At 38.5% G+C, this 24,876-nt stretch overlaps 1 protein-coding gene across 1 annotated transcript; it reads right to left on the reverse strand.

Annotated features, from left to right (window-relative positions):
• Nucleotides 1–1,392: 1,392 nt before the first annotated feature.
• On the reverse strand, nucleotides 1,393–6,672 carry LOC122657427 (60S ribosomal protein L8-1). The gene is made up of 2 exons (XM_043852125.1): nucleotides 6,193–6,672; nucleotides 1,393–1,921 (listed from the first exon to the last, which is right to left on the reverse strand). The coding sequence occupies exons 1-2, from the start codon at nucleotides 6,630–6,632 to the stop codon at nucleotides 1,579–1,581; spliced, it is 783 nt and encodes a 260-aa protein (XP_043708060.1). The 5' UTR covers nucleotides 6,633–6,672; the 3' UTR covers nucleotides 1,393–1,578.
• Between the last annotated feature and the right edge of the window lie 18,204 nt (nucleotides 6,673–24,876).

Raw genomic sequence — 24,876 nt, forward strand, 5'->3', positions numbered from 1 at the left:
CGCAGTAGAATTGTAATTTTGCAAAAGAAAATAAAGAGGACGAAAAATCAAGCACACAAGACGATGTTTTTCCATGGTTCAACCCCCAAGAAAAAAGGCTACATTCACGGCCAAGCGATAATCCAAAATTTGACTAGTGGACATCCTAATCCGAATCCTAATCCTAATCCTAATCCATGCATATGTATTCAACACTCCAATTTGCAATATAAACCTTTTACATGAGGCAACTAGTTGTGTAATTCATACATTCAATGATAGAAAAGTCCAAGAAGACTTCTACCTCTTATTGTGCTCGACTTTTCTTTAGGTGTAAATCAAACTTTCGTTGAGCTTTGAATTTGTATGGTTTTCAAATTACAAAGTAGAACTCTTTAGTTGTTTTATTAAGGTGGGAAAAAAAAATAGGAGGGAGGGAGGGAGGGGGTTGTGCACAAGAAGGATACAAAAAACACTATCTGATTGTAGGGCTCCTGTGCTCAAACATAGGAGCACGCAAAAGTATTGCCCTGCTCCATTGACAAAAATTGAATTTATGTTCATGCCTTTCATTGACCCGTGCTGATGCAGGTGTTACATGACCAGACACTGCTCGGCAGCATTCCTCTACGCCCTCTCACATGGGGCAATGAAATGCCCACCTCAAACCTTCCTTTGGATGCTAATGCGCTCATTCCCATTTGCCCCCTACCGGGGCAAGGGCCACGCAGCCCAGCAGCAAACCCCCGCTCTGAAACAATCAGCCAAGCCAGCGGGTTACAAAGTGGTTTAACTTCCCATTACAAACGGTGATTTCAGATCTCCATTTAATCGTTGCTAGTGAATGATAGAAGTAATGGTTGATCCCAGGATACAGAAACACCTACAACTACTAACTAGCAAACTTTGTGAAGCATAAATCCTGGAGCGTAATAACAAATTTTGCCCAAGAGGGTACTTTGTACATCAAGATACCTGCTGCCCATGCGTGAATACTGAATTCAAAATTATCAAAATACTTCTTAAGAATACCTGGTTTGAAAGCTTCCTAGAAGACGATCCAAGTAGGCTTGAAGAAAAAACCAAGGCAGGTATGGCCCTCTTAAAAAAATATGAATTAGATAAAAGTGGCACTTGGCTTCCCAAAGACTTAACTAATGTGATTCAACTCATGAGCAGTGAGAAGAAACTAGTTCTTTATGAGACTACAGCCCACCAATTCAATATACTGGATCCCACTGCTTTACTCCATGGAGCACACTGAGGCCAAACCAAACCAATTCCTAATAAGACACAGATCAAAAGTGGGACTTACATACCTTGATTACTGCATCACTGGGTCAGATAACTGCAAAAGTAAATAATTCCACTGACATTATTAATCAAAATTATCAGGCTATAACACTTATATAAATCACAATTCGTGTTCCATTAAACATTAATTGAAATCTAATGCAGCACATCACAACTACCTGAATCTTCTTAGCAAAAATCTTACTACAAAACTTCAAAGCGTCTATTGAAGAGGAGAGATGGGGGAGGAAAGTATCCTGAAGAGGTTCCAAGGATATATGATAAAGAAGAAATGAAATAAAATATTTAAACTTTATCAGCTTTAGCAGCTGTAGCAGCAGCTTGACCACGAAGTCGACCAGTCCTCCTTGCAGCAATGAGACCCACTTTCTGGCCAGGAGGTGCATCACGGCGGACTGTGCTCGCATGCCCAATGTGTTGATGGTTTCCTCCTCCATGAGGATGCTCCACTGGATTCATGGCAACACCACGAACCTTAGGCCAACAGTTCCTCTTCACCCTGAATTTGTGGTATGCATTGCCTGCCTTGAGCATGGGTTTCTCAGTCCTACCCCCACCTGCAACTTGCCCAATCATAGCTCTGCACCCACTTGGGACAATCTTCTTGGCACCCGAGGGAAGCTTGATCCTGCCAATAAATATAAACGCAAACCCGGAGATTCAGAAACAACCATTTACTCTTTAGTTATCAATGAAAATATCTCAAGGAGCTATGTGAACAGAAACAACAATATTTCAAATGCACATTATAAACAGCACTGGAAATCTTTGACACATGAAGATATGATCGCTATGAACTCTGGCAGAATGGTATGAAAAGAGGATAAACCATGCATAGACAACAAGTCACAGATTTTTTGTTGAATTTAAGCCGATGTTCAGAGCATAGGACCTACATTTGCAAAACTTACAACAAAAAGATACTACTGCCACAAAAAAACTAATCAGTAAACAAGAATACACAGCAGAATGAGGCAAGAAAACACAATTGGATATATAGTACACAAATTTGAAAAATGACTCAATTTAAATATCCCCCAAGGAGGCCACGACAGGATGTTATTATTAGAAAAAAGTGGCAGCATCTTGGTCAATGATACAATTGCAACCATGGAGCATGAAGGATACCAACCCTAAGCTATGGATGGATTCATTTCCTCATTCAACCATGCCTACATATGATTTCATGTGCTGTCAAGAAAACAGATGGCAATAAAATACAAAATAAATGTTATAAACAAAACTCAACGTTTCGAGAAATCTTTTCCCCATTGAGACATACAGTCTAGCGTATTTAGAAATATCAGAACATCGGGAAAAGACTGATGATGCAAAAGGGGAACTCATGTGATATATAACATGTCTTCAATTAAACTGTTTGTTAGTCACTATTTTAAAGAGGGAAGGGAAAGCCATTTGAGAACTTACTTTTGGAATACTAAAAGAGTGAAACATATGATGGTTGTTTTTTTAGCAGACACTTCCATTGGCGGTCTGGTGGATAACTTGTGAAGTGGAATCCTCTCTCTTCTGCTGAGGCAGGTGCACTGCATAGGGCCGACCCAAACTCATTTGTGAACCTAGATGGAGATGAACCGGGTGCAGTTTTGAGTCTTGGGTCTAGCAGGATATCAGTAGTCTATTCATTTATTTGGATTTGTCTTTTAGTCTTTTGTTTTATTTTAAATATGATGTAGGCAATGATAGAGTTTCATTATGTTTTAGTTTTAGAGTTAGAATAGGAGTGCTTTGATTTCTTTTATTTATACGATGTAATCTTGCAATTAGAACACAGGTTTGAAGAATGGAATAATGAAGTGTTTGAGTGCCTGCATGGGAAGAATGAATGATTGTGCGATCTTCTTATCCCATCCACCCTTCTTCTAATGTGATTTACCCTCTCCCCTGCAACTCTGATATCCCTATCTCAGGATTCTCCATTCTCCTAAAGGCCCTCCACCATCACCCCTCTAGAAGCCCAAACATAAATTCCTTTTTCAATAATGAAGCTACAGAAGAAATTAAAGACTTTTATGAATCCTTTAATTGGACAAGGTCTTAACAATGGAACAATTAAAGAAAGAGTGTCCTAGCTGACCAATAAATGTACCATGCAAAAAAGGACACAAAAGAAAGTAAGCCATCATTTTTTTCATTATAGTATGATCAAGGATGTGTGCTGCTTGTACTATTTGGCATATTCGAGGGATCGTAGTCCTTCCAAGGAAAAGTGAAAGTGCTGTTTGTATGTTGGGTCTGGAAGGTGTGCAATCAAAACTTAAGGAAAAAGCACGCAGATTCCAATAATCCCTAAAGATTATTGCTGAATTATGTACTTTTTGGACTTCGGTTATGAAATAAAATGATTCTGTGTTGGGGGTTGATGCCTTGAATTCTGTGGTTTGGGTGGTGGGCTGAACTGTGGGGGTAATTTCAGAAATTGAATCTCTTTGTTTTCCCTTTAAATTAGAAAATGTGGGAAATGTAGTCCTAGATAGATAGGAGACCTACTAGGAGCCAGATAACAGGATCAATAGCAAAAGGGGTTGCTGGTTCGAATGGACAGCATTAGGTTTTAGGTTAAATCTAGGGTTTAGGATGGGAATTTGGGAATGGGTCTTATATGGGTTTAATATGCAGGTCTAGGGGGTTATTATGGGATAAAAATAATTGGATTTGGGAAGGTTTTAAAATTCTGCAATTCTTGACAGAATTGAGTTGCAGGTTTTGGGTTTTAATGGAGTGGAGGAATGGAGGGGTTATAGTAGAGACTAAGGGCTAGGGTTAAGGTCGAATGTGGGGAGTGATATGGGGGATGTAGGCTGGAAGTAGGGTTCAAAAGTGATGACTAAAACTGGAGTTATGGGGGAGTCCTAGTTGAGGTAGGAATGCAGGTTTAATGGAGAATTAGGGTTTGATGGATGGAGGGGGGTGTAGATTAGGTTAGAGGAAGAAGGGAATCACTAAATTAACAAACAACTCACCGGATCTACAGATCTACAATAGCAGCAAGTTGAGGAAGCTTGATTAAAGAAGAAGAAGGACCTCCCGATCTACAAGATGCAAGGAGTCGATCGGAGTCCACCAATCCCTTCACCTTGATATTACCCACAAGATAGTTTTGATATTACTCACAAGGTTCACTCAACAAAGCAGAGTAGCAGCTATGGCAGCAAACAAAAGTTTTTTTATTAATCAAATTCGTATGTAATGCTGGCCTCCCTTACAAACTTATCTAGAAGACTCAAAAATAGACTTAGACACTAAAAAGGAATGGCCTAACCTTATCCCTAACCTATCAGGTAACTTAAACTGACTAGGAAACTAGAATATTAAAGGAAATAGACTCAAAACATGGCTGGACTTATAGAGTCCTAATCCAGCCCAACCTACATCACATGACCACTTAACTAAGTCACATGATCACTTAAATTGAACCAATTGGATGCAACCAATTTGAACCGATTCAATTAAAAAACATAAAAATAAATTAAGTATTGGGCTAATCCCGTATGCAACCTATATACCCATATTTTAGGCCCATAAAAGTGGTCTATTACATTAGAAACCCATGGGATCAAAGGCCCAACATGTATGTAACCCAACCCTAGACTTATTCCCAATGAAACAAGCCGTATTTGGTGATGAATCTGCATCAGTAGGGAGGGGGGTTACAGGAAATACTTTGTAAACAGCAAGGAGTGAGAAAGAGATTGTAACAATTTTCTCCATTGCCATTGAAGACTGCTCTCATCTCACCGTGGATGTAGGCACAATGCCGAACAACATATGTACTTGTGCTGTGGTTGCTTGACTGTGTTTTCTTTTTGTTATGTTGTGTTTTTTTCTACACCGTACATAGGATTCAGTCTCTACAATCTGCTCTGTAAAGTTTTGCAAAAGACTTGAGATTCATCAATATCTTGTGAATTATCAAGTGCAGTTCAACATATATAAACTACACTACCACTGTATCATTTTGACTCTTGTATATAAATCTCATACCATTGCCCAGGCAACAGATAAAATTGATGTATCAAGTATAAATGCAGATAATGAGATGGATGAGAAGGTATCGAGAAGAACTGAATTAGAAGTGACTGAATTGGTCTGAACTGAGGGGTAACAACAAATCCAATAGTGGCATGACGAAAGAAAATCAGATAACTCTGTTTGTGACATACAGTGAGGACCAAAAACTCCTACAAAGGTGCAAATTAGTAGTATTAAAAGGGCACATGGAAGGCAACAATAATTACTTGGGTTGAATTCGACAGAAACTTCATCATTGCTGGATAGTTAACTAGATGCATGGCATCAGGTAGAGAAAATGGTCAAGCGTTATTTATGAAGTCAATGTCAAGTAGTTGGCCTAAGGCTTGGTTAGTTACTTAATAGGATATTAGTTCATTTAAAAATTGGAAAAGGGGAATCAAGTAAATAAAATCAACTTAGTGCAATACATGGCAGAGAAAAACCCTATTTTGATTCAAATTCAAGTCACGACGATTAAAACTAAAATGGAAAAAAAAAAAAAAGCGTAATATGATTCTCCAGCAAAAAAAGGAATACGCATGTGCCTTGTGCACTCATTTTGAGACGAGAACCTCAAGGGATCACAATCTTGTATTCCTTCGACTTTCAGAACCACAAAGTCACGAACAAGAATATATGAATGCAAGAAAAATACTGTAAGGATTTACCAGAAACTAAAGCAAAACAAATTCAAATAAAGCAAAGATCATTGTATACACAAGATGCAGAATGACTATAGAGACTAAAATTTCAATGGAGTGAGCAATGAATCAAGATATCTATTATTCCCAATTACTAAGCCAAACAAATAAACAAATAAAAAGAGGGGGAGGATTAGTAGAATAGAAAGACATCCAAAGGAACCTGGAGGTGTCGTTATCAGGGTTGTGACTGATGACGATGGCGTAATCGCCAGAGGCTCTAGCAATGACACCTCGATCACCAACGTGGTGCTCGACGTTGCAGACCACAGCACCTTCAGGGACGGATCGGAGAGGCAAGACATTCCCAACCATGAGAGTGGCCTTCTTACCGCAGTAGAGGAACTGACCCGTGTACATACCTTCAGCTGCAATGAAAAGTTCCTTCTGGTGCTTGTATCGGAAAGGATGACGGAAGGTAACTTTGGCGAGTGGAGCACCTCGGCCTGGATCGTGGATGATGTCCGTCACGACCCCCTTCAGATACCCATTTCGCTCCCCGAAGTCGAGACTGCGGAAGCGAGCAGGACCCTTGCGGTGGTGTGTGTGGGATTTGAAGACAGACCCTGCTCCCTTCCTCTGTGCTCGGATTACACGCCCCATCGCTCACTTCACTCTCTGGATCTCTCAACCCAAGCCTGGCTCTCAGTTACAGGCGCCGAAAATGGGAGATGTATCCCAGCAGAAGGAAGGCTTGAAGAGGCTCTGTGAAGAATAAATACCTTCTTTACTTTTTCGGGGTATTTAAGTCAACCTGAATTTTTTTTTGCAAACCCTAGTCTTTTTTTGATGGGTTTAATAACCCTAGTCCACCATTTGCTAGACCCAGGGAACGAAGAAACCGGTCCCAAGGTGGCCAGTCTTTTTCCCCTTCTTTTTTATTTTTTAGGTTCATTCTCGATGCTTTTGGTTCTATCTTGCTTATGCCGGTTATGCCATTTCCTGGTTTTCCCTGGACTTGGCTCTTGTGCAGCAGTGGCGGGACCCAAATACAGAGGGGGAGTTGGTCATTTCACATGTGGGGCCCAGGTGGGACTCACCTGTGAAATGACTACCTTACCCCTATTTTTTACTGTCGTTTAATGATGTTGCATCTGTGCAGCTCCCGCCACAGTTGCACAAGATCGTTTTCCGTTTTCCCTAATGGTTGGTGTTAGTTGGATTGCCAAACGGCTGGGCCCATTTGACAATACACATCAACGTGAAAAAGGAGGGTTTATAAATATGAGAACTCTTTTTACCAAAAAAATAAATAAGGGTTGATGTTCTCTGTGCTGTAATGCAATCTACGCCTAAACACATGGGCCTGCCATTAGGGGGGTAGGGTGATCATTTCACCCACCCTCATGTGTCGGGGCACAGCCTGCATCACCGACACAAAAAACATTCTCCCAAAAAGTATACAAGAACTCTAGGGTACAAGAGTAAGACTACAACAGAAGATAGAGAGAGGGAGAGAGATAGGACTAGAGTAACAAAATACAATGAAGTGTTAAGATTACATTAGAAGAGATAGAGATTATGAGAGAAAGGTCCCATGCAACTGCACCACACAGCCTCCCTAAATTTACTGCTCCACCCCTATAAAATGGAAACTCTTCCCTAGAAGATGCCCTTGTGTGTGTTCCCATTGGTCTTGCACTGGTATTGGGGCCACATGAATAATCAGGATTTTTCTTCTCTAATAACATTATGGGGAGCATTCTCTGTGGAGGAGCGCAGGGACCATGCACACGCAACAGCTAATGAGATCGCTCACGTTGGTAACATTTCGGGGCAGTCATTTCGCCCCCATTGTGTTCAGGCTCCCCCCCCCCCCCCCACCCACACACAGAACATTTTCCCTAACATTATTGTAGTTTTAACTGAATTTTACCTTATCATTTGAATCATTTACTGAAAAAAGAAGGCTGTCAGGCTGCGTGGAGCTTATGCCCAAGCACAAGAAAAGGGTGAAATAACCAATCCCAGCCATCAGATGTTTGCGTGAATCAATATTGTGCATGAATTTCCCCTTTATCTATTATCCGGGGGAGGGGGTGAAGGCATCTTGTGAATACATCTTATCCATGGGCTTTTGGGGCTTAGTATGTTAGCCCAGTTCGGAATGACTTGCAGGCGGGACTTTCCCCTTGTCCACTTTCAGTTGTCAGTGTGGGAAACCCTAGGCCTAGAGCCCATTCCACTCCCACATAAGTGGGCTGGAGGCCCATGGACATATTTATCCACTTCACCTATGCGATTAGGAAGGCTTTTTGATCTATTAAAAACCAATCATTCTAGAGCTGTAAGGTTCAATCTTGCACGCTTAAACATGGGCAATAGTTTTTAGTTTCCCCAAAAACAGTAATTTTCACTGTTTGAGGCTTTGAGCTAGTGGGCATTGGATGGGTTAGATGTGTTTGGGCTGAAGGCCCAAATTTCATTGCCCAGTTGATACGGGCTCTCTTGTATTTATTCAACGATCCTAAATTCCTGATTGGCTACATAAAACCTTCAACCCAAGAAGGGCAGGCCTTATATGCTTGAAAAGATCCAACTCCAGCCTATATAAGGATGGGCTATCTAAGTAGCCCATATCCATATTACCATCTAATCCATTTATGGCCTATTTCACTATTTTGGGAACTCAACCATATAGGGTAATGATAAGGATCAAATATTTATCTTTAAAGGTAATCAATGAATAATACCTAGCTTACTTGGTAAAGCTAAGACCATGACCAAACCCTACATTACCCACTGCCACATACTTGCTAAGCTTGAATTGAGCAACCAAACACAAACCTGCAAGTAAGTTTACATGTGTTTCTCAAATTTGTGCCTTTTGGTGGGTTAGAGTTTTGACTTTTGTTTATAATGGGGCTTTTGTTATTAGTCTTTAAACGGGCTAATTGAGGCTACAAAGGGCTATAAATGGGCTGATCCAACTATAAACGGCCTAATCAGGCTACAAACAGTTTATAACCGGTCAGTTCCAGTCATTTATCAGTGCCGGTCGGTCTCAGTCAGGCGCTCGCCGGGCTAGTACCAAACACCATGAACAATTGAATAGTAATCGGCCTAGGCCCAGCAACAGGTTATTTAATAAGTGATCAACCTGGTTAGGGCTTTAACCGGTCAGTTCCGGTAATGGTGTGGGCCAGCTTTTGACACCCCTAGCATTAACTACATCCTTAGAAGTCCAAATAAACTTCAATTAAGAGAGAGAGAGGGAAATAGGAAAGTCCATTATCTTCCCAACCGAAACTCTGATATCCCTATTTACTTTGTTGATATTCTTCTGGCAACTGATTTTATCCAGCCCAACCAAAAAACCAAACTCTATCCAAACCTTGAAGAACCCAGCCCAACGATAGGTTATTTTTGGGCTGGGCTAGGGTTTGTTAAAGCGAGCAAGCCCATATTCCAACTCAGATGGGTTTGGGAATTGGGCCAACGTGGTAACACCTGCAGATGGGTTCCAAGCAACGACAATCTTAACCTATCAAACGATCTCAACTACTCAAAAATAAAAATCTATTAACGACCTCAATTTCTCAACTGCTCTATTTTGTTCTTTGATTTTCAATAAATCAGGTGAGGCCCAAAAGATTTATTGAAAGTGACTCCAGGTTTCGAATCCAGGTGGGGGTCCACTTCCAGCCTTATGAGCAAAGCTTTTAAAATATCCATTGATTAAGGCCCAATTCCAAAACCAATCATTGGATTCCATTTAGTGTTGACTGCGGGGGAAAAAAAAAATCTCGTTCATACTTGTTAAGGCATCCCCTAGTCATCTAGGGACCTTAGTTGCCTTGTTGGTGTCGCCTTGTGTCAAAGGCTTTTACCTTGAATCCCCTCGTGACAACTATGATCCGGTTCACCATCGAATCAATCCAAAGTCTAATGGTCAAAATCAAAATCGAACCAATTAATTTTGATTCGATTCAATTTGGATTTAAACAATCGATTTTGGTTCACTTTAACACCTTTACTCATCAAAATCAACTCATTCATATTAGTTCAGATAGACCGATTCCTCGTTACGGTTCTAAATTGACACCCTTACTACTAATGAATTTTTTTCCGCACGTGAAAACTGAAATCTTTTTCCAATAATTTTCTCCATCCTTAGAGGTACACTTAAGTTGTCACACCACAACTCTAATACTTCAACTTAGAGATATTGGCTGTTTTATTTGTGTGTGAAATCTCCTTGAGGGATGAGTTGAACTCAAATATCAAATAATCAAAGTTTAGGCTATGGATTAATTGGCTGTTGCAGCTATGCCACAGCTAAGAGGGGACAGATGTCCAAACTTCAAGATAAAGACCATTTTGACCATAATATATTCCTTAAAAAATAAAAATAAAACTAATTATAGATTTCAGAAAGATTCCAATTTGGGTATGGTTTATTTTTTTGGGGTAGAATTTGGGTATGGTGACATCAATCATTTTTGGGATTAAGTACATAATTCCGTTTATCTATGTACTTATGATTGGCATAGCAACTCACAAATCATATCATATCATACTATCATACTATATTATAAGTATGGAAACTCAAAAGTCATGGCAAATCTTTTCATACCAAAAATACCCTTCAACAATATCAATAAGTCAGAAAAAATACCCTTCATTAATTATTAATTATGAATTTTATTATTATAATTAAATAAGTTTACATTGAAAAAAAAATTAATTATTAGTTATTACTTTTATCATTATAATTAAATAAGTTTACATTGAAATTTACACAACTTGAAATAAATTTACGTTGAAATTTTTCATGTTTTAGGTAAGTGGATTTAAATTATTTAAGAAGTTAAGAATGAGTAGTAATAGTGATACGATTATCAAAAAAAAATTTTTTTTTTATTAATTATTATTTTTATTATTATAATTAAATAAGTTTACATTAAAATTTGCACAACTTGAAATAAGTTTACATTGAAATTTCCCTCTTTTTAGGTAAGTGGATTAAATTATTTAAGAAGTTGAGAATGAGTAGTAATAGAGATACGACTATCAAAAAAAAAAAAAAAACGACTCTTCCTACTAAAGATTACTCTCTCTCTCTCTCTCCCTGCTTTAGGAATCGATATCCTAAAAAGGGATATCCATGTTCCTCAACACCCATGTTGCTTTTGTTGTCCGCCTACTTCCTCTCCATTTTATGGCCTTCAAGGAAGGAAAAGAGAAATAATTCTTGGTCTTGGAGTTGGAGATGTACAAGGTCATACTCATATATATTTAGGATACCTTTCAACCTATCCTTCCATTTTCCCTCTAGACTTGGTCTTCGTCAATTGGGTCTTGCGGAAGAGGACGAAAGAGATTATATTGGGATATGAGAAAAATTAAACAGTCACGAAGTGATAGGCGAGAGACACCAAAGTTTCTTTCAGCCTTTCAATTACTCCCGCCAATGGTCAGCCCGTCCCATTGTCTGACATTCCATTTCCTTCTTGATTTGGGTCTTCATCAATTGGGTCTTGGGGAAGAGGACGAAAGAGAATATTGGGATATGAGAAAAATTAAACAGTCAAGTGTGATAAGAGAGAAACATGAAAGTTTCTTTCAGCCTTTCAATTACTCCCGTCAACGGTCAGCCTGTCCCATTGTCTAACGTTCCATTTCCCTCTTGACTTGGGTCTTGGGGAAGAGGACGAAAGAGATTATTGGGATATGAGAAGAATTAAACAGTCACGAAGTGATAGGCGAGAGACATGACAGTTTCTTTTAGCCTTTCAATTACTCCCGTCAACGGTCAGCCCGTCCCATTGTCTAACGTTCCATTTCCCTCTTAACTTGGGTCTTGCGGAAGAGGACGAAAGAGATTATTGGGATATGACAAAAATTAAACAATCACGAAGTGATAGGCGAGAGACATGAAAGTTTCTTTCAGCCTTTCAATTACTCCCGTCAACGGTTAGCCCGTCCCATTGTCTAGCGATTCCCTCTCTATTGCAATGAGCAATGAGTGATGACCTCGTTTTGCATAATTTGCTATCTGTCATCTCTCCACAATTTCTCTAATTTCCTTGAAAATTCCACCAAAATCCAATGAGAATCTAAGATTGTAATTGAGAGAGATTGATTGAGCTTCTTTTGTTCCCAGTCCCATTCCACATGTCAGGATTGGTTACTCTTGCCCTGCCCTTCTTTTTTTTTTTTTGGGTAAACCTATTGAGCTTCTTTTTTGGGAACCAGACAAAAATTGAAACTGTTAAAAATGTGACTGCCTTGATTGTTATTCCCAATTCTTCCATGGTCTGAGGAAGTGGTTGGATTCAGTGGAGAGGGTTGTAGGAATTGCGGGGGCAGGGGGGATCCAGATCCTTTACTGTCGAGCTGCCCCGTCTTGCTGTGTTGTGCAGACACAATAAGGCGGGAAATGACCGCCTTACCCCCACTCGGGCAAGATGCTCGGGCAGGGGTAAGGTGGTCATTTCCTGCCTTGCTGTATCTACGCAGCACGACAGGACGGGGCAGCTTGGTAGTAGAGGATCCAAATGCGAAATGATCGCTTTACCCCCACTTGGGCAAAGTATTGGATTTATGTGTCCATCAAACCCGGTTCGGTCTGGTTCAATCCGATTTTACTTTGTATTGAACCTTTATACATTTTGGTTTAATATTCTCACATACGATATAAATTTTTTGAACACTATGTGTCCGTGAGTTTTACTTAAAAAATAGTCACGATTAGGGTTGGGGCTGGGCACCTTTATCATATGATCATCGCATTGGGTATGCCTAGACATGTAATATCAGGATACGAATGCGACAAAATATAACTCAAACAACGACTCCATCAATAGCAATAAAAGGAAACATTACAAAATATAACTCAAATTCAACTTCCTACTAAACCCAGTTGTTAACTAACTCCAACAAGATAAAATAAAGATTACAATTTAAATAAAGGGACAGGGATTACCACGTTGGCACCGTGGGAGGAATCTGCACACCAGACCAATCAATGTTCTGGAAAAGGTATCAACCATGTGGAGCCACATTTTCATCACAGATGAAATAAACTTTAAAAAAGACATGTGTAGAGACCTCAATTTTGTGTGAGGATGGAATAAACTTCAAAGCATGAAATTGATCGGATGGTTATGATCATATGATTATGTTGGCCCAATGCCAGTCTATCTCAGATAATTTGTTAGGGCAGGTTCGATATGAGGCTATGAGCATGTACTGTTCCACAAAAAACACTCACTCACTAAAATGAGTGCTTTCTAAGATGAGTGTTTTCAAAAAAAGATAACAATAAATATATATACACACAAAATGTGTGGGACTAATTCATGTTGTAGTAGTTAAATATTATGGATAAAATTTTCATGCACTGTGTGGTGTAGGAACTGTACAACCATCAATTCAAGAAAAGTAAAAAGTTGTCGGTGGTTTTTGAATGGAAAAAGAACAAGTGGGATTTTATTGCACGATATCGGATATTGTATAAGTCATAATTCAAAAACTGTTAACAATTTGAGAAACTCACCTTATCTGATAGGTATATTTATTTTATTTATTTATTTTTTCGACTTATGATATTCTTGTTTCCATGACAAGCAGGAAGTTTCAACAAAATCCTTCTGGTAAGTATTTTTACTTTTGCAATCATCTCTTTATATTTTTCCGTAAACTGTCATTTTTTATTTTTTTTTTTCATTAATCATATGATTGTCATAGATCTCATGTAGAATACGATTACTCTGTGTAGTAGAAATTAAAAAAAATAAATTTTAATTCTGTTGTTGTTGTACAATAAATAAATTAATTTCTAATTAATCTTTGTAGGAAAAATATCAAATTTACTCTACATTAATCAACTAAAGCCTTACCAAAAAGATTGGAAACTGAAGTTGATAGTATTGAAAAAATACATCACATATTATGACAACCCAAAAGGATCAGGAAAAGTACAAAAAATTGTTTTCATGGACGATGAGGTATGTTCATTTAATATTTAAAAAAAAAAAATTTAGACACATTAAAAAAAATAAATTTCATGTCAAATTAATTGATTAAATATTTGATAACATTTTATTTGCAGGTTTAATAATTCAGGAACAACTAATGCTTAATAATTCAAGAATAAGTTCTATGTCGACGAAGAATAAGTTACGCATTTTGTAAGTGTCATTCTTTTACTATTTTCTACAGTGTTTTGTATTTTTTTTTTTTATATGTAATGCAGTTTATAAATTGGATTTTGAAGAGAGCTAATATATTATTTTGTAATAAATTTGAAGATTTTAATAGGAATGACGTAAATTACTCGAATTCATTTAACTGATTCATAAATGAAACAAAGCAAATACGTGCAACTTTACTAGTCATAAATATATGTATAAAGGTATAGATTATTATTATTATTGTTATTATTTATAGGTCCTTATTTATATGTTACTGATTTTTGGTCTGAAATATAGAATTTTATTAGCTAAAAAGCCCAACTAGAAGGAACTCCAGAGATGAGAAGGAACAAGAGAAACAATATGAGGTGGATTGGATCTTTATCCCCAACAATTCCCTTTGCGGTACAGTTCTTGCGCTTCCCTAACAAAGAAGAGGCGTAATGACCATTCTATTCCTGGGCGAACACTCTGCCCGGGTGGGATCCACCCCCCTCTTATTAGAGGAATTAGGGGAACTGTACCGATCAGAAAATCGCAAGAGATATTTTTCCTCAGGTGGAGGCATTGATCACCAAACAAATGCCAAAGAACTAGAAAAAGCAAAATAAAGACAAATATAGTTACCCATCGTCAGGTGTGGTGTTTCTTTCTACCTTACCTGACCACCTCTTTTCTTGCTTGGCTTCTTTCTGATCTGTTTAAACGAAACTACTTTGTAAAAGTTCAGTCTGAACCAGATGGGTCGGTCAAAATTGATCGGTTCTGCTTGGATCGAATTGAACTGATTTTTATTGGTCTAGTTTTAGGTTGCAATTTTATGGAACCAGTAGAAATCAAAACCAAATCAGATCAATTAAATGCATTGACTGAAACTGAAAAGCATACTGAACCTCATAAAAAAAAAAACCAAGACCGGACCAATATTAACCCAATAAGAAACTAAGGGAAAAAAAAAAAACTAGAATCGTTCATTAATTGATTTCCTTATGTGTACATGTAGAATTGAAACCGAATCTGATAGTACTCTGATTACAAATTGATAAGAAATTAAACTAAATTAGATCAAAACTGAAACCAATAAGAAATCGAAACTTTCTTAAAAGCCAATTTAGTCTGACCAAACCAAATCCGAACCAAACCGAATCAGCCGAGAGTGCTGGAATGAGAGACACCAGACCGGTGAGAGAAGAAGTGGGTAAGGACTTATGCTCTCTCTCTCTCTCTAATCCCAGAGGCCCCAACTTCCATGTGCAGCTTCATTAATTTATTGAAGAGAATACAAGCGAACTCACAAAAGGGAAGACTGTGACCAGAACTTTCGCTCTAATCCCGTAATCTATGGCCTCTGGCCTCTGGGTAGGTAAGTAAGAACATGCTTATTACTTTATCTTCTTCCTACTGTCGTTGGTGGCTTCTGACTGACTTATATAGTCCCTTCAAGTACGGATTTTGATTCTATGAATTAGTTCATATATACCTGTCGTCCTTGGAATCTTTGCTTTCTTTACCCTTTTTTTTCCGTCTCTCTCTCTCTCTATAGGGGTTCTCCAATTTTTATAGAAACAAAATTGGAGGGCTGGAACGTTCACCACAACATTCTAGAGTTCATAAACCCCAATAGGGTTTTAGTATGTTCTCCAAAATGTCTTTGTAACCTCTCCATTGTAAATAGGTTCACTTTAATTTTTACACATTAAAATGATTAATTGAAACCAATGATAAGACTACGTACATTATTTTTTTTGCTAAAGGTCAGCAATGTATTGATATTAAAAAATAAAATGGTTTACATAGATGCGCAGCCAATGGCTAGCTAGCACACAATTACATCACTCAAATCTATAAAGTGGCTGGCTCATTGCCTCCCATGTCACTGCTCGCAAAATGAAACTTGGTGTAGTGCTCCAGTTACATGATAATTTCGAAACAGCAGCATGCTTTGCAAGGGCGTCAGCAGGTGAGTTCCCTTTTCTAAAGCAATGAATCATTCGCCATTGGACGGCTTGTAAAAAGCTTGTTGCAGACCACCATGCTTGAAGAAACATCCATGGAACCTTGGATGTGAGTATCGCGGTGACTATAAATTCGGAGTCACATTCTACCCGTATCTTTTCTATATTTAACCTCTGCGCTTCTTTGATGCCAATAAAGAAAGCTGCCATCTCTGTGTTGTAGTTTGTCTCAACACCTTGGTATGTAGCAAAGCAACTGATCATTGCGCCAAGGTGATTCCTGAAAATTCCCCCTGCCCCAGAGGACCCTAGATTCCCCGGAGAGGCTCCATCAATATTAAGTTTGAACCAGTCAAGTGGTGGTGCCCTCCATTTTACTTCTATGATTCGCTTGGTATCAGGCTTGGCAATTGTTACTCGAAAAGTCCGTGCCAAAATCAAATCTTGGCACTGGGTACATTATGACCCTCTTCAGACTCTATACTGGCAGGAACCTCGTGCACTGGACACACCCTTTGCTGATACATAAAATTGTCCTCCCCTCCTGGACTTCTTGTGGTAGCTGGAGCATGGAACTTGGAAGAGGCCATGCGCGCTGTTGCGCATGGGAAGTGGGAACAGCCCTTAAAGGATCTGAAAATAATTGGTTATGATGATCAATCATCACTTGAGGTTTATGATATGATATATATGTTCGATGATGGCCATGCCATGCAAGTCAATCTCCTCCTGCAGAGTTCCACTACTCTCCACCGTCCAAAAGAATCTATTTCTGCTTACAGATTATTAACTGTACCATTGTACCAACCAATGGGTGGCATTTGGTGCTTTTTTTTTTGTTTATCTCTTCCGTATACCCCACCACCGGCCGTCCAATCTTTCTTTGTTCTTGTGTCTGATCGGAAGCTGGAATCTTTTTAGTAAATAATGAATTATTTTTTGAAAAAAATTTCTGATCCAGTAAGCTTTGAAATGGAAGCAACGTGCGGTTCTTTTTGTTCTTCTAGTTGTACGTACGTACGTGTGACAGTGCACCTTATCAGTACCTTCCAAACATGAAGGTTTTACCACCATGTTCATAATACAATAGATTGCAATCTTATGTCTCAACCACCGGATTTGTTTTCTGGTCAGGTGTTTTTACTTTTTGTTTAAGGGTAAGAAAACACTATCTGATCGCGTGGCTCTTACTTCATTGTGGGATCAATGGGAGCATGTGCGCAAGTATTGGGGTGAGGCGATCATTTCACATTTCCTGTATTTAAGTATAAAGACCACGAGACCAAGTAGTGTTTTTTTCCCTCATTTTATTAATTGATCCATTTATACCAAACCATTAAGATGAAGTTTGTTTTTGAGCCAGTTCGAACCATTTTCAATCGGTCTAATTGATTTCGATTTATACCAACTCCTAAAATCCATAGTAAAGTCGAACCTTAAGATTTTAGGTTTGGTTTTTTTTTTTTTTTTTGGGCAATCACTTTCGGATGGTCGGATAGTCCGAATGATTCGGACTAGAATCTAACAAATATATGGTTCTAATCTTCTAGAGAAGTCAAACGTGGCCGTCTATGTCGTCGGTGACCGGTGGGTCATAAACTCATAATCACGGTTATGCACATCAAAGGGTTTTTTTTTAAGGTTTTAGGGGGTCGGGGGTCTTAAAGAGAGAAGAATTTTCTTCTTTTCTTTTCTTTTCTTCGTGACAAGAAAAGTAGTGGCTTTGAATTTGACTCCCCATTCTCCCAAAGGCATAATCCAAAACATTAAAATCTGACTAAATGGGAGTCTCCATCCATCAAAAGCTTAGTTGTCGAAACTGTGTAGGTTTACTTCTACATCGAATCTAAATTCTTACTTGCTCCATGTAATAATATCAGGTCAGTTAATTAATGCGCTTTGACTGATGCAGATTGATCAATCTTACCCATGACACAGACGTGCATTCGCACCCAATTTGCATATAGCTGATGTTATGTTAGGTATTTGATCAATACAAAGGATCTAGAACTAATGGAACACATTAAATCAAATTCTTTAATTAATCTTGTATTAGACTAAATCGATTCAGTCTGGTTTCGATTTTGAAGCCAAACAATTTTGGCTGATGATTGTAATTTTTATCAATCTGATCTCAATTCTAAAAACCCTAAGCCAAACTTGTTACTACTCTTCCGACAATGATAGGAGAATTTAGACGGAATGGTCTGATTTATAGTCATACTTTGATAAGTCCCTATTCTTAAATAATGCTTAACATCAAAATCCACTTCTTTAGGTTAGATATTGCAGAAAATGAACTTTCATATTGTAAGAAGATTTTTTCTTGGACAAAATTTCCTTGAAAAGTTTATATATCGTTTGTTTTACGCTAACCCTTAGAATAAACATGGTCCACAAATCCATTAATGGTCAGTAGAAGTCAATGATAGATTTGCAAGGATATCTCTCTCTTGAACATAATCATTGAGTCCTCTTCTATACAAGTTTAATGGCTAAACGTATGATAAGGCCTAAATTCAAAAAGGTCTCTCAAGTTTGATGGGTTGGTTGGAGGATGTGATTCGATCTCCTTTTATAATCTATGTCACCCTTTCTCTTGGAAAATTATCTTCTTAATTTGCTCGTCCGTCAATTTTCTCAATTTCATCTAATAAGGGAGATGGATCCCACCTAGGCAGTGTGTTCGGATAGGAGGTAGGGTGGTCATTTTTGGGAAAATTATCACCTCCAGTTTGCTGACCGGCCCAGTTCCCCAGTTCCTCTAATAGGGGGATGGTGGACCCCACCCGGGCAGGGTGTTTGGGCATGGGTAGAGAGGTCATTTCAGCCCCCCTTTGTTAGAGAAACTGGGGAATTGGGCCGGTCAGCAAACTGGAGGTGATAAAGATCCTCATTTTTGCCCCCCCTATTAGATGGAATTGAGAAAATTGACGGGGCAGGTAAATTGAGGGGATAAAGATCCCTTTCTCTCATGATTATAAGGAACTAGACCAGTGAGATGGATTCAGAGTTCTCTATCACATATATTAACCCATATACTACTAAGTGAAAAATAGAGAAACATTACATTTCACTAAGCATAGATATGCCTAGAATGACCATTACTCCTTTTTAAAATCCGAATAAAATCCCTTTATACCATGTAGCTTAAAGAACTTTTAAGAATAACACAAAATGTAACTAAATGACGATGTTAAATTCTAAATACACCTATAGAGGTGTCATTTGGATACCCTTTAAAAAAAATAATGATTCAAAAGATAGATTTTTATAATTTTTAAGAGTGTGTTTTTTAATTGATACTTATACATAAATGACTAATATATGTGACTATTGGAAAATATATAATCATCGAGAAACATGTCTCATATTAAAGACATAGTTTTTAGGTCATGTCTTTTGGAAACAATCTTTGTTAGTGTATCTTTCTTCTGCTATAAATAAAAGATATGATCTCTAACCATTTCTCCAACTATTTTTAAGATAATCTCAATTTCTGGTTTTTTTCGTGGTCCTTCTCTATTCATGGTTTTGTCATATTTTAATTGAGCACAATTCTAAATTATTCGAAGGGGCATAATAGGCGAGTACAAGATTACTAACAAATTTCATATATAGAACTATTTTATCGTCGAGGTCGATTCACAATATTCCTCGTCTTACCATAGGGGAGTGTTTGTGGTTTTAAGAACAGTGTCAAGTATCATGACACAACCCAATTATTTCCTTTAAGAGTTTCATGTATTTAAATGTTCATGATGCCATGCATGTTATAGTTTGTCGACATCTTCTATAAATAAGGATAAGTTTCTCTTTAGAGTAAGGTTTTTCTGTGGGTCCATTTTTCTCCATCGGTCGATGATGAGTGAAATAGGGGGTTTTGAAATTTTGACTAGGCATCTATGCCATCCGACACCCATGAAGTTGGTCGTGCACTCTATCTATATTTTGGAACATTTTCAATAAGACTCCTACATTGATGGGAAAATTATCCTCTTTAATTCTCTAAAGCTCAGTAGTGCGGTAGTCCTAGGTGGAGATGCCAACACGTGGTAGTTCAGACATCCATCGGTTCGAGTTCATTGACTATGTTGAGTTCGGACCATTGAATATCTGAGCTGCCACGTGTCAACATCCCCACCTAACATTGCTGAACTTTCTGAATTGGAGAGGATAATAACCCTCATTGATGCATGTGTTGATGTTTGTTTTTTATTTTTGTTTCTAGAGTGACCAAGCCCATGCATGTTACTTCTTTTTAACGATCATGGTCTCACTTAATTCATACCTTATAGGCATAAAGCTTTCGAGGGTCACCAAAAATTCTTTTCAAACACTTTACGAACAGCAAAAATATGGTCGATGAAGGTTTTAAAAGTTTGGATTTGAAAAATACTAAACAACAAAAAAAGACAATATATACATATAAATTGTGGAACCAATTCATGTCTTATCAATTATATATTAATACTTAGTCGATAGAGGGACTTGGTCGGTACTTGTACAAGGACACGATCCACGCTCGTCAATAGCGGCCCATGTGATCGGTCAGGGAAGAAAAAAAGAGAGAGTCTGGTGGCAGTACAGTTGCTAACGGGGAAGTACAAGACTCCTTGGAGTGTCCTTAGCCTGGTTGGTGATATTCTTGATCTTGCTGGCGGGTTCCAAAATTGCAGTTTTGTACATCATGTTCAGGAGACCAATTCCTGTGCAGACTACTTGGCTGGTTTCCTTATTTTGTGTCAAGAGATCCATTTCTGTGTAGATGCCCTTCATGAGGCCCTCTCCGCCTTAGTACGGGAGGACGCCATAAGAAAAAAATATATAGGATGTAAATCCCCCTATTCTCTTATTTAATATAAATTGCCTTCTTCCAAAAAGAAAAGAAAAAGAGAGAGTCATGGATGTTAGAGAGCTTGTAAAAGCATCCCATATTAATGGCACGAGGATCATTTTCCTAATAATATAATACCAAGTTACCAACTGCCACCATAACCCAATCCAAATAATCTTGATCCATTACTTTTTAGTATAGTTGAAAAATCAGGTTTTCATTCGGACGAGTCGCCTAGAAGGACCATACGTCCATTCCTTTTTTTTTTATTTCTTTATTTTATTGATTTTAATGTATTTTCCTATTAATTATGGATAAATTCCCGTGATAATTCCCGTGAACTCTATCTACCTTCATCATGGTTTCAATATCTATTTCTAGTTTGTAATCATCTGCATTTCTTTTATATATTATCCTTAAGCTTGGACTGTACGTAGAGTATCATTTAATTCTACCAATCAATTGGTTTGAACTCCTACAATACCTGAGTACTGCAGCCCACAGAAAAGAAGTTACTGAACTTCGGTTTTCTAGTTATCTTTGAGTCTGCGACTTGAAACTGTGGGCTCTGCATGTAATGGCAAGCAATCTGTGAAGTCTTGTTGGAATTATTAAAACTTTAAAAATAATAATGACTCAAACTATATATATATTTTTTTAAAATTTTGAAAGTGTGTTGGAGTGTTAATTCATTTCTCCAATTGTTTTTAAGATAATTTTAACTTTTGATATTCTCTTGGTTTTTCTCTATTCATAGTCTTTTTATTTTCTAATTCTAACACAACTCTGAAGTACTTGAAAAAACACAGTAAGCAAATGCAAGACTATTGACGGATGTTTTATATAGGACTATTTTATGTTGAAGGCAAATTCACAATTTTCATGATACAACCATAGGCGAGAGTATCAAGTAACACGACCCACCTTGACCATTTCTTTAGAGAACTTGATATATTTGGAGATTCATAATGTCGTGTACAATGCTACTATTTATCAACATCTTTTATGGGTTATTTCCAGTACAAATAAATTTTTGTTCTCTTCATTTATTATTATTATTATTATTATTTATGTTTTTCAACAAGACTCTTTCAGTAATGCACACAGCAAACAATCGCTAGCTCGATTAGTTTGTGGTTTCCCAGTTAAGCGCATGCTCTTAGGAGATCAAGGTATCTATACTCTCGGGATTGCATGTTGTGCCAAACAGGTACCCCTCTTTTTTTCTTTATATTTTATGTAGTAAAGGGAACAATATTAATGGATGAGACAATATGCATGCATGCATGAAGCTTAAAGGAAAAAGAACAGGTGTTCGTTCATCAGTGCACGTACATGCGTGATCAAGGATAGCCCTCGCATTATCTGTACTTTATCTTTATGAAAACCCTAATGACTAATTTTATTTTCTTTAATTGCTGAGACAACTCAACCCCCCTATTAATATAAAGTAGGACTTTTGAAGAGAAATGATTATCTGTTTATATAGTTTATTTTTCCTAATGGGATGTGTTAACAAGTGTTTAATCTTTCAAATTATTGAGGTATCCTTTCTAGCAGTACCAAATTTATTTTATTTTTTATTTTTGGCCATTCTCATTCGAAGATTAGATAGATCTTTCCAAAATGTTTATAATATGGAAAAAGTAGGAATATATGGGGTGTTGGTAAAAATGGGACCGTGACGGCGTGCGTGGGTCCGTGATACTATATTATGCTGTACAACTAAGCGGCTTCGAACCTAGACACTTTCTCTCTTGTTTAAGTTGTTGTAAAGCCCTACTACTTCCCCACCCCCAAAACGACTTCCAAGTTCCAACTGTTATCTCTGGTGAAAAACCCTGCTTGGTCCCTCTTGCCATCACCACGTCACACCAAAACCCTTATCAATCCTGTTGCGTGTGAAAATCTCCGATGTTCGGTTCGCTCACGGATGGACCTGCAAAAACCAAGAGATGAACACAAGAGAATCGGCGTGGCTCCGGCCTAGGACTCTCCGATGCTCAAGTCAGGTCTCCAATGCAACAGCGTAACTGCGTAGTAAAAAGCCAGCTGATCGATGGTGTCCCATACCTGGGTATTTATAGAGTGAGGAGGAGATGAGGCGGTTGGGAGAGTCCTAGTATGGTAGGAGTCCTTCTTTCGGAAGGTTCTCTCACGTATAGCGAAGTGGAGAGCTATTTTCGGGGTCAGACTCTTATTAAGGTAAGAGTCCATGTAGAGTGCGATTCCGTGTTGCGCTGGGATCGTGGCTCGATCCTTATCCCGCGATTCTCAGGATGCGCTGACGTGGCCTGGAGATCCCCGGTGGGGTGCTATGGCAGCCTCAGTGGAGGAGGGCTCGGCCTCGGAGGTCGACGGCCCGAGAGGTTGGTCTCGGCCGCAAGCTCGGCCAGGAGTCTATGGCTGACCCGTATGAGCTCGGGCTCAGCCACCCGCTAGCTCGCTCGAGTCTGGCTCTGTCAGGTGACTTATCGGAGATGGGGTCGGCCCGGTCTCCTGCTCGGCCCAACTCGATTCTCGGACTAAGGTCGGGTCGGCCATGTGGCAGCCTCTGATAGGAGGGGTATTTTATGCCTCATCAAATCCCAATACACCATTACAGTGCCATGTCATCATCCATTGATGATGTGGCATAACTGCTCTTTTTTATTATTATCAAGGTCAAGATTCTCCGGGCCATCCTACACTACGTGTTTATTTTTTTCTTTTTTTTTTGGGACTATCCTACTCAAGGGCCTATAGGCCAACTACAAGCTAAGGGGAAGGGTAAAATAAGCCCACAATCTACAACTAGGGGGGGGAGGGGGAGAAAGGTGGGCATGCACCAACTTGCAATGCCACCAACCAACCGAGCTAGCAGTTGTTTGCTTATTTCTTCTCATTTCATATGAAATAATCTCATTGTCTCTGCACATCATTGGTGCATTCCTCAATGTTGTTTGCTCGCTCTCTCAAATTGCGCCTTCTGAGATGACAGTGTGCGCTCTCATTGGCTACCGCACATGTGTGACCCTTGCAATCTCCTACAGAAAATACTCCCCCTTATTAAAATTAGAGAGAAAGTCTTCTAAGCTACCAACACAGGATATATACACAAACACCTATGTGTCCATCTCTCTCTTTGTACAATAAATGATCTCGCTGTCCTTCAATTAATATTGTTATATCAGACATCATTGGTGCAATCTTATATGTCCTTTCTTATAGAACCCTCTTCCTTAATTTTATTACAATCTCTTTTTGGTGTCTCATATGTGGGTTGAGAGAAAGGTTTTAAATCATGGTATCCGAAAATTGATTTGGTCCGTATTGATCGATCCAATTAAAAGGTCACATTCTTATTGAAAACTACCTCTTTTTAACAGTATCGGCCGGATGTGACCAAAACTGATACACCGATGCGATGCCAAGAAATTCAACCGATATCTTGAAGGGAGATAGATGGTTCCTAACACTGTCCAAGTGCAATTGAACAGTGATATGTGAGGGAGTGTGCAATTTTCTTTTGGAACTTGTATTGTACAAAAATTTCCCATAAAATCAGGTTGAGTTTTAAGTGGGAAAATGAACTCTATCTGGGAGTGTGGCCTACCCCAGCACTCACATGAATCTATCTCTCTACTCCCCATATGAAAAGGCATTTTTACCCCCTTGATTTGAGGAAGAGAGAGAGAAACACATAGGAGTGTTGGTGTAGGCCACTCCTACACAGAAAACTACTTCCCTTTTTTTTTTGTTAGAATCAAATTGAATACAAAAAAAGGTGGAGACAACATTGACTGGGCCTCTTTAGCCTGCACGTGCACAATGGCCAATGGGAATGAATGCACAAGAATTGATCTCGATGAGATTTTAGCCTTTCCATGGGGATTGGGTGGTATTTTCCTTGGGGCAAGACATAACTGCATCTAGAT

This window comes from Telopea speciosissima, chromosome 4, assembly GCF_018873765.1.
Source record: "Telopea speciosissima isolate NSW1024214 ecotype Mountain lineage chromosome 4, Tspe_v1, whole genome shotgun sequence".
Lineage (NCBI taxonomy): Eukaryota > Viridiplantae > Streptophyta > Magnoliopsida > Proteales > Proteaceae > Telopea > Telopea speciosissima.

Excerpts from the sequence above, each read along its gene's own strand:
- LOC122657427 (XM_043852125.1), bottom strand. The coding sequence starts at position 6,632 with ATGGGGCGTGTAATCCGAGCACAGAGGAAGGGAGCAGGGTCTGTCTTC. Across the intron at positions 1,922-6,192 it reads CCTGATAACGACACCTCCAG|GATCAAGCTTCCCTCGGGTG; the intron begins GTTCCTTTGGAT and ends ATTTATTGGCAG.